This window comes from Amblyraja radiata, chromosome 7, assembly GCF_010909765.2.
Source record: "Amblyraja radiata isolate CabotCenter1 chromosome 7, sAmbRad1.1.pri, whole genome shotgun sequence".
NCBI classification, from domain to species: Eukaryota; Metazoa; Chordata; class Chondrichthyes; order Rajiformes; family Rajidae; genus Amblyraja; species Amblyraja radiata.
In genome coordinates, this window is record NC_045962.1 from 27,821,368 (window position 1) to 27,836,391 (window position 15,024).

Genomic DNA, 15,024 nt, shown 5'->3' on the forward strand with positions numbered 1-15,024 from the left:
TATTGAAATCATATTCTATGTCGCTCTCCAGGGAGCTGCTAACTGCATTTCGTTGTCTCTGTACTGTACACTGACAATGACAATTAAAGTTGAATCTGATCTGAATCTGAATCTGATATTAAGAGTAGTCAGGAAAATGGTGGAATCGACTATGGGATGTGAAAATGGCATTTTGCAGAGTTTACATGTTCTTATGACAGGAAAATTTTGTATGATGAATCTGAAAAGTATCCCGAGCAATTTTACATACAAACCCGTGCATGGTCATGAATTCAAAGGAGGTTGAGCAGATTAATTTAACTTTACAAACAATTAGTTAAAATGAGTCAGAGAGGGGTGCATTGTGAGAATTCTGGCCTACTGGTATACCCACCAGACTGCAAATAATATGGGGCAATAGGGTCTCAGCCCCGTTTGGAGTTAGCAATGGTGTTAGACAAGGGGGGGATTTTGTCCCCATTCCTTTTTAATCTTTATATTGATGATCTGTCCAAACAATTGAAAGCATGTAACACTGGGTGCAGGATTGGTAATATTTTAGTGAACCATATTATGTATGCAGGTGATCTTGTGGTCTTTAGTCCATCTAGCGCTGGTCTCCAGCAGCTCCTTACTATATGTCTGTGTATGGTGTGGAACATGCTTGTAAGAGTGCTGTTATGATGCATTTTTATGTAACGTTGTCCCTAGTCTGGACCTTGAATCCGAAATAAAGTTTATTATTATTATATTGTAAACAGCTATAAATTGCCGATTCTTCATATATATATATACAGGTGCACAACCTTTTATCCGGTGTTCCGGAAACCGAAAAGCTCCGATAACCGGACATTTTTTCCAGGATGTCGTCTGTACACCAAAGCTCGCGTTTGGCGCCAAACTTGACCCGAAATGACCCACGGTCAACCCAGGTCTCTACTACTGTAGCGGCTGCCTCCTCCCCGGAGACCGGGGAGACACTTAAACATCTGTAAATCATTGCTTAAATGTTAGTCAGTTAGTTTGGAGGGCTTTTATGTGAAGGGGGGGGGGGGGTTGAAAGGGGAAACTTTAATTCTTAGTCCCCTACCTGGTCGGAGAGGCGAGGAGCGGGCAATGCCTTACCGGGTCGCCGTGCAGTAAGCTCCGGAGCGCTGTGGCCGCCGACTCCCAACATCGCGGAGCTGGGGCTGCGGGCGTCCGGCCGCGGGCGGCGCCGGTTGTAGCTCCGACCCCGGCAACTCTACCCCTGGCTGCGCGGCGCTCCAAATCCAGCGCGGCCCGCGGCCGGACGCCCGCAGCCCCAGCTCCGCGATGTTGTGTGTCGGCAGCCACAGCGCTCCGGAGCTTACCGCACGGCGACCCGGTAAGGCATTGCCCGCTCCCCGCTGGTATCCCAGCGCTGCGACGCCGCCGACTCCCAACACCGCGGAGCTGGGGCTGCGGGCGTCTGGCGCTGGATTTGGAGCGCCGCGCAGCCAGGGGTAGAGTTGCCGGGGTCGGAGCTCCAACCGGCGCCGCCCGCAGCCCCCAGCTCCGCGATGTTGGGAGTCGGCGGCCACAGCGCTCCGGAGCTTACTGCACGGCGACCCGGTAAGGCATTGCCCGCTCCCCGCCTCTCCGACCAGGTAGGGGACTAAGAATTAAAGTTTCCCCCTTCACCCCCCCCACCACATAAAATCCCTCCAAACTAACTGACTAACATTTAAGCAATGATTCCCCGGTCTCCGGGGAGGAGGCAGCCGCTCCAGACTTTTCAAGCCGCCCGCGCTACCTACCTAATCTACGCAAAAAATCTTCCATTCGGAAATCCGAAAAATTCCGAAATCCGAGAAGTGTCTGGTCCCAAGGCTTTCGGATAAAAGGTTGTGCACCTGTATTACTAATTTTAAAAAGTGAAACTTTATTCAGCAAACTTGATATGCTTATTTTACAGATATCGCATATCACAAGAAAACTAAATGTCACCGTGCTTTGCTTGGAAGAAAGTTACCTTTCCAGTTGTAGGCACCTGGAGCCCCGTACACACAATAATTATCACCCTTGGAGAAAGCACCAGCTACACCTTGCTGACAGATACCAAACTTTTCGTGACCTTGCGGTCGCCCGGCACAAAGTTTCACATTTACATCAGTTTCATTTCCTCGGAAAATTAGATCCTGGCTCAAAATATAGCACTGTCCGGTCACATCACGAGACTCCTCTACATTATTCACATGTCGCCTTTGCTCGTATCGATGCGCACAAACCTGAAATTACAAAATATTTTACATTCAAGATGAACAGTTAGACAATAAGAATAAGAATAATCCATGCAGTTACCTGATACAGCCCATCATTAAATGACTAGCCAGGAACCTATTCAACCGTGATAATCATTGCAACCATCTTCACCTGCTTCATCAATGAACTTCTTACCAACTTAGACTCAGAAATGATGTTTGCTGATAATTGTGTAATGTTTGAATCCATTTGACACTCCTCAACATATGGAACAGTGGGTGCATGCAAGCAGCAAGACCTAAACAGGCATGGGCTAAGTAACAGCTAGCCCGTGCAGGCATGGGTCAAGTAACAGCAAATAACATTCATGTCACACAAATGCCAGACAATACCATCTTCAAGAGCAGTCTAATCGATCCTTGATATTCAATGGCTTTACAAATGCCAAGTTTCCCATCACCAATGTCCCGCCGGTTAATGTTAACCAGAAAAATCCACTCCCTGCAAGTCAGTTTCCACATTTTGTTTTTGTTGTGCCTCACTTCGAAGTGATCATTTTTCTACTGAACGATTCCTGCCAAAAAATCCCCTCTAATTAAAAATAATGAATTAAAGCTACGTATAGTTTTAAAAATAATCGGTCCCATCTACTTCTGCACGGACAGCACCCAGGCTGAAAATATAAGTAATAAGCATATAAACAAATGATTCCTTAATAGCTTTATTGTAGTTACAATTCCACAAGGAAATCCTTCATAGATATTTCCATAGTAAATGAAGCAAAATGGGGTTCCAATTGGACAAGAAATGAAAGGTCTCTAAAGGAACGATAAATACAATAAAAAAATTGCCAAGAGCTGTCAGCAGAAAAAATAAAATGGAGTAATGGTTACACCTGAAGTTGTTGAGCTCAAAGGAGATTGTTTGCCACGTCAAAGGATGCTGATTTTCAAGTTCAATTGAGTGTCATTGGAACAGTTAGATGGTCACATTTAGCAAGGTTAAAAGGGGGTTCAACAGGTAACTAAAAGCTATCAGAAGCTAGTGTCCACTCATGTGGATTGAATGGAGATGTTCCGTCATTGCATTTAGTCTTCCTAGTGTAGATGAGCTAGTGTGGATGAGTTGTCGGCAGTAAATACAGTGGACTACTATGAAAATAGCACAGGTAGATGGGTGGAAGGAACAGTTGAGCACCAGGATCTGAGGAAAGTAGTCGGAAAATAACATTTGTGAAGAGCTCAAAACTTACCATAACCTTTCCTCCCGGACCCTGGCTTTCCACAGATACACCCATCCACTGATCATCTTTACTTTCCAGCGATAGGTCAACTGTAAAGAGGGTAAAAATAACCTTCAGAGACAATTAAACAATTAAATATTTCCCTTTAACCTTTTTTAATGTGCCATTAGGCTGTCCATAGTTCAGATCTTAGGCTCTGAGTGGTGGGAAAGAAGGTGGTCAAAGGACACGCCTCATATTTCTAGCACTGATGCTAGTTTGCAATGAGAAGGGCAGCAATTGTAGCATGTATAGTTCATGGAGATGTGGTCCTTCCCACTTGGATCCTCACAAAACCTTTGCAACCTTTAAAAATCACTAAATCTTTTGTAAGTGAAATTTGCTGCGACACGGAGCAGTGGAGGACACCTACAACATCTCGCCTGGCCAGGCAAACCTTGCAACTCCGACCCAGTGCCGCCACCAGGACTAAAGACCTTTATGGCAAAATTAAGTTTCTCCATTGTTAACAGCTTTGGACTTGAATTGCACAAAATGGCACTGGAAATGTTGTGACTCTCGTGTCCTATCTCAGTGTAATCTTCTACTCTAACATTCTTGTATTCAAGTATGTTTGTGTCCATCTATAGTAAGATTTTTAAATACAAAAAGGAACTTCACTGTACTTAGGAAAACAGAAATAGGGCACATCATCTGCCAAGCCAATGACACAGCTACACTTGCAGATAGGATTTACCACAGTCTCAAATGCTCAAAGCACTGACACTTGCCTAACAAAACTCAGAGGATAATAAACTCTGCAAATATATTTTATCTGCTGAGGAGCAAGGGAGACAAAAGTCCATTTAGGTAAGCTAACCTGATTTCCCCAGGCAGAATGGATAAAGAAAAGCCCATTCATAGTCTGCAATGTTTTCAGATTTTCTGCCTAATAAACAAATGACAATACCAATCTTCTTCTATCAAGACAGATAAAATATTTGTTTTGTTTTCTACTCTTTTGTTTGACAATGGGTCATTAACCAAGACGTTGACGTAGTTGCTTGCTCCAATCCCTTCCCACCCCCTCCATCCCCTGGTTCTTTCCCCTGCAACCAAAGAAGGTGCAAGAGATTCCACCAACCAACCAACGACTCAAGCAATCCTTCCAGTAAGGTAGACATTCACATGCACCTACACCAAACTGGCCGACTGTATTTAGTGCTTGCTATGAAACCTCCTCTAAATGGGAGAGACCAAGCGTAGATAAGCCAATGGTTTGCAAAGCACCCATGCTCTGTCTACAACAGCCACCTCAGCTTCCAGTTGCACATCATTTCAATTCCCCTTTCCATTCCCACACTGACATTCCATCCGCATCCCTTTCCACTGCCACAGTGTGACCAAACACAAACTAGAAGAACAAATCCTCATTCCACATGGGTGACTTGCACCACAATTATAATGAACATTGTATCTTCCGGAAGTGGCGGCGCTTTGATACAGCTGCGGCTCGCCTGCAGTCTGTCTGTTTTTACTTTTTGTGTTGTTTTTTTTGTCTAGTTTAGTAATTTTTTTGGTTATTAGGTGGTGTTATGTGTGTGGGGGGAGGGTGAAACAGGGCTTCTGTCTCTCCCTTCGGGGGAATGCGACTTTTTGTCGTATCCCCTTCTCTTCCCCCGTCTGCGCTGAGGCCTAATGGCGGAGCTGGCGGCCTCCAACCTGCGACCGACCTCGAGGGTCCGGAGGTAGAGCCAGCCAGGACTCACCAACGCGAGGCTGGCCGTCTTCGAGCTGTGGCGATGTCCGGGTAGCGGCACGACTCGGCGCTCCGGTGAGGGCAGACGGCGCGGGGCTGAGACACTGCCGTGTGGGCGGACCGGCTCCCGGCTGGAAGGTGCTCTCGTGGGGGCAGCCCGGTGTGGGGCTGAGACGCTGCCGTGTGGGCGGACCGGCTCCCGGCTGGAAGGTGCTCCCGTGGGGGCAGCCCGGTGCGGGGCTGAGACGCTGCCTTGTGGGCGGACCGGCTCCCGGCTGGAAGGTGCTCCCGTGGGGGCAGCCCGGTGCGGGGCTGAGACGCTGCCGTGTGGGCGGACCGGCTCCCGGCTGGAAGGTGCTCCCGTGGGGGCAGCCCGGTGCGGGGCTGAGACGCTGCCTTGTGGGCGGCCCCGTGCGGGGCGGAGACGGTGCTACGGCGGCTGAGGCGGCGTTCTGGCGGCGGCGACCTGGATCCGGGGCTCGGCCGCGGGCCAGTGGAGGACAATGTCGGGAGCTCGCAGGTCACAGGCTGGTGCCTGTTTTCCGGAGCACCCGTTGCAACAGCTGCGGGCAGCTTCGACCACCCCCGGGCCGCGGAGCTTGAACCGTGGGACTGATGCCATCACCCGGTGGGGTATCGCCTCGGCGCAGAGGGAGAAGAGGAGGGAAGAGACAGTAACTCTAAGACTTTTGCCTCCATCACAGTGAGGAGGTGTTTGGTGAACTCACTGTGGTGGATGTTAATTTGTGTTTATTGTGTTTTGTTATTATTACATGTATGGCTGCAGGCAACAGCATTTCGTTCAGACCGAAAGGTCTGAATGACAAATAAAGGATTCAATTCAATTCAATTCAATTCTATTTTCTGGCAGCCCATGCTTCCAGTGTTCCTTTCCCGCTCCCACCTGTCCACCAATAGTCTCTCTCCCTTCGTTCAGCATTTCCATCACCCGACACCCCTTACTTGGTTCCATCTGTCCATCAGCCCTCCGTTCATCTGGTTCCACCTATCACCTACCAACTCCTGTCCTTCCTCTCTTCCTATATTGGCCATTTTCCCCCTCTCCTCCACCAATCCTGGTACAAGGTCTAAAATGGTGAAACATCTCTTTTGTCTCCACAGTTGCCACTTCACCTGCCAAGTTCTTCTGGTGGATTAGTTTTTGCTCCAGATTCCAGCATTTTCGGTTTCTCCACATTATTAGTTGTGCGGTTTCTTGTTTCTCCACATTACTAATCGCAGAGAGAATAATTCTATATGCAATTCAATCATTTCTGGTAATTAGCTTTTCCTGTGTGTCCAAAATTAGTCAATTCCAGTACCATCCACCCATACCATTTTTTTCTTTTCACAAATGGTACCTTTTCTGCCAACTATTTCAGCATTCTCCTATTTCAGATTTCTAGCCATTATGTTGTGTTCAGCATATCACAGCAGTCCCAGCTTGAAGTGTCTGAAGAAGTCTCGGCCTGAAACGTCACCCATTCCTTCTCTCCAGAAATGCTGCCTGACCCACCGAGTTACTTCAGCATTTTCTGTCTACCTTCGATTTAAACTAGCCTCTGCAGTTCTTTCCTACCCAGCTTGTTTCATGTTCTCTACTGAGCTAATTCGTCTGCGTACATTTTTACTTTCTAGAAAGTTCCATTTGATTAACATTAATGTCCTCCCCTAAACCAATATCAAAAACAATTCCTAGACAACGTTTGGTGTCCACCCTATCACAGACATTCCAGTGTTCTTTCTTTTTCTTCCCCCATTTACAACTTTACACAACATTTTATTTCCTTTTTCCACTTCAGGCCTGCAACATTAACTCTGTGTCTCTCTCCAAGGATGCCTCCTGATAGTCATAGAGTGATACAGCCCAACTTGCCCACACCGGCCAACATTGTCATGTGTTCCAGATAGGACAATGAAATTCTTGCTTGCTGCTGCACAACAGAATATGTAAACATAATACAGAAAAGGAGATAAAAGTTCAGTGTGTCTATATACCATAGACCATATATATCTATATTACTAAAAGTAAGATCTTGACCGCTTTTGACTCACTGCAGTGTGATTTCGGAGAGAACGCCGCCAATTACGGCCATCACTTTTGGCCACCTTGCTCAGAGCCCCCCTCTGCCGAACTGGACCGGAGGATTTTTCCCACCGATGAAAAATCAGAGAGATATTAATGTCTAAAAATGTTTTGCCATTCTCTCTGCTGCCCCCGCTGGCAGCAGGGGGGAGGGATGATAAAACCCGAAAGTGTGGTGGCTCACTCAGAGGGTGACATCAAGATGGCGCCGAGTGCATGCGCATTGAATAATTCAGGAGAGCTGCTCTGTCTATGGTGAGTGTTTGTTGGATGTTATTTAAAGCACGTTTTTGCTTCAGCAGTGTGTGTGTGTGTGTGTGTGTGTGTGTGTGTGTGTGTGTGTGTGTGTGTGTGTGTGTGTGTGTGTGTGTGTGTGTGTGTGTGTGTGTGTGTGTGTGTCTGTGTCTGTCTCTGATCACGACTCAGCCTGTCGGTGACCCCCTCTCATACATAAACTAAACTTGTGGCTTCTTGGCGCCTGCCTTTAGACAGGTATACATTGGCCTGGCCAATAATACTGCTCCCAAATTCAAACTATATCCAATGGCAGGGGGTTGGGCGTGGCCTTCACCCCCCCCCCCCCCACCCCCCACCCAATTGGGAACAAAACGCTATCAGCCGCAGACTGGCGCTCAAATCAATACACACAGCGCTACAGACTTGGCCCGCAAATCAATACACACAACACTGCCGGTTTGGCGCGCAAAAGTTTAAACAGAGCGCTGTCGGCTTAGCATGTGGGAATTTAAACAAAGAGCTGTCAGCTGCAGCGCTATGGGTTCTAAGTATAGCGCTGCCGGCCACAGCACTATGGTCTTTAAATATAGCGCTACCGGCCGCAGAGCTATGAGCTTTAAACATAGCGCTATGGGGTTTAAATATAGCGCTATGGGCACAGCGCTATGCGTCACAGACTGTTCGGACAAAATTCTCTTGTAACAATTACCAGCAGAATCATCTGGCATACAGTACGAAAGTATTATGATTGAACAGCCAGAGGATTACATTTATCTCCTTTTAGGGAATGTCCCACTAGCGCGAGTTTTCAGCGACTGTCTTCCACTTTCAAGTTCGAAGGCACTCGACTGAAAACCTCGAGCTGGATCGACCGTCAGCGATGAAACAGCGAGCCGGATCAACCGTCTGCACACACAAACACACAAACACATCGCATAGGCGGGGGCCAGGGGAAGCGGGGGAGCGGTCTGAAATTCACACCCGCGATGAACAGGTAGGTAAAAGCACAGTCATGGCCCTGTCCCATGGTACGAGTTCATTACAAGAGCTCTCCCAAGTTTTTAAAAAATCAAACTCATGGCACAGAGAATGAACGTAGCGGGTACGACGGAACTCTGGGACGTCTCTTAGCGGCTCATAACGCTAATGGCAGGTACTCGGGAAGTCTCGCTAACGGCAGGGGGGGGGGGAGGGAGAAGGGGAGAGAGGGAGTGAGAAGGGGGGAGAAGGAGTGGAGACACTTTTAAGAAGCCGGACAATTTTTAATAAAGTTTTGCGTTAATTTAACATTACCGGTCGGTTCACTTACCTTTTTTTTCTCAACGAGCTTTACCTTTGACTACCTTCGACTAGCTTTGATTGCCTTCGATTACATACGATAGCATTACGACCTACTATGACCTACCTTGACTAAACTTACGAGTAAAAAAATATACATATTTTCCATGGCGACATTTATTTACTCGCGAGCATTTTACAACATGTTGAATAAAACGCTGCGACCTAGCTGAGGCCTCAAGTATGCGGGGACTACTCTCGAGCATGAAGGAGAGTTACAAAGACCCCCTAGGACCTCATGTCGACCATGCTGCGAGTATGAGTCGAGGGCAAACTCTTCTAAACTTGCGAATTAGGTCGCCGCAGTGGGACAGGCACTTTACTACATTGCACACATTAGCCCATGACAATTGACTGTGAATGAAATTATCTTTAGTGCTGTATTAGATATTTGGAAAGGACCATGTTTTCACCAACTAATTTTCTGAACCTGCCATCCATCTGGAAAACTAATGGTGAATTTACATGAGAGAGTAACTTCTTTAAAACATTCTCTCCAGTGTTGGCAGCAGATTAATTTCCACAGCAGCTGGGATCTGCATCAAATTAGCAACCAATATAGTATAAACACCCATTACATTTCCAATGGCTGGGAGGGAACCGTATCACATCATGAAGTCAGGCATAATCCCTGCAGTCAACTAAAGTCAGCGAAAGGCTTTCTGATAATAAAACTGATGTTATTTTATGTACAAAGTACACTGTAATATTGTGAGTTTCATTAAGGCACACAATGGGAACAAAATGAATTTGCAGTGATCACCAACTTTACACTCTGTTTAATTCTCCGACCTCCATGGAGTACTGAAGGCAGGTACTGGATGGTGAATGTTGTTCAACTCACTCATATTTGGAATGCTTACTGGGAACAGGAACAGAATACATGTGTTCCGTGGGCTGGGTCTTAATCACCTCATTGTAGTCACAGTAACAGAGTAACAGAATTCACCAGGTGGCCCAGAAAGCTAGTTGGTCGTATTGAGTCTTGAGTCCAATGTCACATCACAACATTCATGAAATGTTCACAAACGCAAATCATAGTTTGGTGGTCCACTTCCAAAACCATGCAAGCATTTTTTTGGACATCAGTTTATCTCCCTTTCCATTTGCCATATATTTGCCATGTCTTTTGATGCATTGTAAAGCATTATAACCATTTAGTTATTAAATCATACAGGAAACAGACTCTTCGGCCCAACCTGTCCAGGTTGACTAAAATGTTAGTCCCATCTAAGCTAGTGCATTTGCCTTTCACAAACGCAACACCTCCTTCAGATGAACTTGATCCCCAAGATTTCTTTGTTCATCAACATTCCTTAGCACCCAACCTATTACTGTACATGTTGTACCCTTATTGGACTTCCCAAAATGCATCACCTTACACTTGCTGAGATTATATTCCATCTGCCAATGCTACAGCCCAACTTTCCATCTGATCTGCATTCTGCTGTAGTCTTAGACAAAATTCATCACTGTAATGGTTTAATGGTTCATATTATCATATGTACCATGGTACAATTAATTGTTTTTGCATTTAGATCAGTAAGGTTATTTCCAAACACAAGTACAATCCCCATTTAAGTACAGAATACAAAGAAACAGCCCACTGAGCCCATAGGCAAGTTGTCAGGGTTTTGACAACATTTGTTCATCCACATGTATTAATGCATTCCATTTACTAATGACTTGAATGGAAATATATCACAAACAAACAACAGTCCCAGCACAGATCCCTGTAGTATATCACTGGTCACAGACTTTCAATCAGAAAAGTATTCTTTCACCTCTACACCCCACCACCAAATCACTTTTGAATTGAGGTAGCCAGCTCTTCGTGGATCCCAGGTGCATTAATCTTCTAGACCAACCTAGCATGCAGGATGTTGTCAAAAGCCTCACTAAAATTCATTCAGATACAGTCTACCTTTCATCAACCTTCTTCAATTACCTCCTCAAAAATAAAAAAACTCCAGCCTCTCCAGTCCACCCACATAATTAAATGTTATTCCAGAAATTATTTAGGTAAATCTCTTCTGTATTCTCTCCAAAACTTTCAAATCTGTCTAAATGTTTGGCACTCAGAATGGACCCAATATTCCAGTTGTGGCTGAACTAGTGTTTTGGAAAAAAATCATGGCTTCCTTGCTCCAGTATCTCTTGTTTATAAGGCTAAGATCCTATTTACTTATTTTTTAAAGAACACTTTCCAAACCAGCTCTGTTACTTTCAACAAATTGTGTGGATAGCGCAAATCTCTATCTCTTTTAGAATTTTGTTTCTTATTCTTTCCACCCAGTGCAGCGTTCCACATTTCTTTGCATTAAATTTCATTTACTGCTCAGACCTCCATTTCAATTATTATGTCTATTATTATCCTTCTCAAAACTTCTGAGCAAACACCAAATTTGGAAGTGGATTGCCCTATACCCATACAATTGGTGGACTCACTGTGGTGGATGTTAATTTGTGTTTACTGTCTGTTCTGTTGTTTATTATTGTATGTATGGCTGCAGGTAATGACATTTCGTTCAGACCGTAAGGTCTGAATGACAAATAAAGGATCTAATTTTAAAATCACTGATACATTAAGAAAAGCAATGACCATAGCAATAATTCTTGCTGAATTTCACCATTTACATACTCTCTCCCCCCCCCCCCCACCAATTTTCAAGAAACAACTTTCACCACCACTATTCGTCGTTGTTTATCAATTTTTTATCAATGTTGTGCAGTCCTGTAAATATTTCCAATACTTGGGAGCTTTTAATATAAATGTACATACGTCTGCTGCAATGAGAGGATAAGTTATGAAATATATTTACAGCTCTCCATGTAGCTTAAAGAATAAACAGTCAGCAGTATTTTCTTGTTTAACATTTTCAGCAAGACCTTTTATACTGTTAGCTATCCTGGCCTTCAATAAAATAACACTCACCATCATTGTCAAAAACGGCACGCTCACAGTCATTTTCTCTGTTTGTAATGGGGCATTTGTATAATCCTCCTGTTACTTTAGCCTTCTGCTCTGGAAATCCTTCTGCTTTCGGAGCACCAACCAATAACCTGTTCAGAATTCATTTTAAAACATTAGATGTGTGATCAAACAACACCACAGTCACAGATTATTGAATACTTCCGTGCAGGGCAGACAGAGGGGGAGAGCTTTGCAGCAGGGATCAGGGACTACAATATTCAACTATTCAATGGTTCAATAGTACGTTATTGTCACATGTACCTAGATACTGTGATTTGTTTTTGCATACAGTTCAGTATAAATCTCACCATACATAGGCAGAAATCATACTTAATTACAAGAGTGTAAGATAGTAGATTACTTGCACAGTGTCGGTACAAATACTACTTCAGAAGCAATTCTAAACAGATAAGCATCATATATCAATTTCAAGCATATCTTACAATTATCAGGAATATTCTGTATGAAGATTGAATACCTTCCTAATTGTTTTTTTATATGGTGAATATCAGCATTCAGGTCTGAGAAGAACAATCAATGGGAGCCAAAACCACAGAAATGTTCCTTTGTACTCAGTGAGAACACCAGCACCTGGGATGTACATGGCATATTTTTGTTACTAACTGTAAATTTTAAGGCATTATATTAAATTAACAATGAAACGCCAAGAAAAATACTAATTTTAAAGTAGAAACAAACATTTCTCTCTTCAGTCTTTTTTGAAAGGGACGTGCGAATACCATAGCTTCAATTAATTTCCTAGTTTAGTGGAATTGGGTGCATTCTCAATGCAAAAGAACAGCTTTCTCTATAGTTGCCTTCCTTCCCTCTTTTTGTTGTAAAGAACAGATAGTGGCTTTCATTTCACGAAGCATGATGACAAACAGCAATAGCCACAGGCCATTATTAAACATCTATGTATGACGTCACTGAAATCAACAGTCATGAACTTGAACAAAGGACAAAAGATTTATGAGAAGCTTGAAAACTTCTGGAAAAAGTACAAAGATCCTTTCAGAGGCCAAAATGCAAGGGTTTGCAGAACTGCACTACAATAGCAAAACAAAGGCTCACTGACTCCAACTCAAGCTTCCATTTGAAACGCATTCCTTCCTCCCTCAGTATAAATTCTTAAGTGTCCCAAAACTGTCTTAGAATTAAAGAGACAAGCATATGCATACTAAAATAATGCACTGAATAAAGTAGCACCATACATTTCCAGGATATTCTTGATCTTTAGAAATATTTTCAAGAATACTTATCACCTTTAGCAAAGGAGTACTCTTAGTCAAGGCATCACATAAACACAAATAGAGGCAGGCTTTGAACACCCATAAATTTGTATTATGGATTTTGCATAAAAATCAAGAAGCAAACTGGATAGTCAGTGTTTGCTGATTTCTAATCCAAAATTCAATGCTCCCAAACAACAGATTATCAAAGGGCCACTGAGCTCTTCCCATGTCTGCTCATTAACTACCCAGGTCTGGGTACAATAAATAACATATAATGAAAGTCAATGTACAAGCCTAAATTTGCTGCTTAGATTTTTCTTTTTGCAATGGTTATTCCAAATTGTGCAAAGTTAAGGGCTTGTCCCACTTTCCCGAGTTATTCACAAATTCTCCCGAGTTTTTCCCTTGATTCAAACTCGCAGAATGTTCGTAACGGGTCCGTAGATATATCGTAGCGACTCGTTATGCCAGCCGCAGGTACTCGGGGCATCCTCCCGACTATTTTTTTTACTCGTGTACATTTTTTATTAGGCTGGAAAAAGCGTCCCGACTTACCTGATGCCCCGAGTACCTACGGCTGGCATAGCGAGCCGCTATGATATATCTACGGACTCCTACGGCCTCCTACGGACCCGTTACGAACATTCTGCGAGTTTGAATCAAGGGGAAAACTCGGGAGAATTTGTGAATAACTCGGGAAAGTGAGACAGGCACTTTACTTGTTTTCGTCAATTTCTTGTTCATTGGGGAGAAGCAACTTACACAGAATGTAGGGTTCCGCTGGGTGATGGGAACATGAATAGGTGGAACACGTTATCTTATTGAGGTTCTCCTATCAGAGGAAATATTCTCTCAGCATTTTCTATGTCTACCCCTCTTAAGAAGCTTAGAGGCATTTCAATAAGACTACCTGTCACTCTTAACACTAATGTGTTGAGTACCAATCTATTTAACCTTTCTTAGGAGGTCAACCCCTCCATGTCTGGGATCATCCCAGTGAACAGGTACAGCGGGGATAATCTTCAATGATCAGTGAGTGATTATTAAACTGTGCCAAAAGGAAAATGGGGTTATGTGTTGCAAGTGGCATTATGATGGCCATCAGAAAAGCATCAGAGATTGCAGGCTCTGATCCTAGCAGTGATCACACATCAAATGAACATTAAGGCCTGTCCGTGGCCTCCCTAACTTTAACCATTAGGCCAAATGCAAGCTTGAGGAACACCTCACCGGAGTACATTGCAGCCTTCAGGACTCTGCACTGAATTTTCCAACTTTACATAATTCGCTCCTTCTATCTGCATCAGAACTGACCAATTCTGCCAGTCATCTGTTTAAAGAAAATTCTGACCAAGGGTCTTGGACCCAAAATATTAATTTGATTTCTCTTTCCACAGATGCTGGCTGACCTGCTAAGTGTACTTCCAGCCTCTGTGGTTTATTTTGCTTTTCCTTCAAATCGTTACTATTCACTCGCTTGCACGTGCTCTTATTGCTGTGGCTGTTCCAGTCATTGAGACCCTGCACTTTGCGGACCCAGAGCCCTCTTCAGCTGGCTGCAGATGTCTTTAGGAATATTATGAAGTAACTGGCTTTAGCAAACAGAGCATCGGAAACTAATAGTATTGATATTTCTGGAGGATAAAATCTTGTGGGTTCTGGTTACTTTCCCTCCTACAGGCAATGCAGTGACCCCTTAAAAGTGACATCAGTTTGCAATTGTTTTGCTGATTTATGGATCTCCATGTCAACTATCACTTCCAACCAACAATAATAAAATGCTTGTGTTAATGCAGACCTCGACATCCATCATATACCACGTGGCTCTTTTCAATAATGACTGTGAAATTTTGCAAGTCAGTGAATGCCATCAATGATGTCTACATGCAAACATTCATGCTCTAGTACTATTTCCTACGACAAAGTAAGAGCTTGCTCTCGATTATTTAAACAAAGCATCATTTAAACTAA

General features: G+C 44.0%; 1 protein-coding gene across 2 annotated transcripts in view; it reads right to left on the reverse strand.

Annotated features, from left to right (window-relative positions):
- Window positions 1-15,024, reverse strand: part of itga6 (integrin subunit alpha 6) — a 71,390-nt gene that overhangs the window by 33,119 nt on the left and 23,247 nt on the right. For both annotated transcript variants that reach the window (XM_033023950.1, XM_033023951.1), the window contains exons 2-4: window positions 11,780-11,907; window positions 3,455-3,534; window positions 1,973-2,228 (exon numbers count right to left, since the gene is read on the reverse strand). In XM_033023950.1, the coding sequence (XP_032879841.1) occupies window positions 1,973-2,228; window positions 3,455-3,534; window positions 11,780-11,907 (464 nt within the window). The remainder of the gene's footprint in view (window positions 1-1,972; window positions 2,229-3,454; window positions 3,535-11,779; window positions 11,908-15,024) is intronic.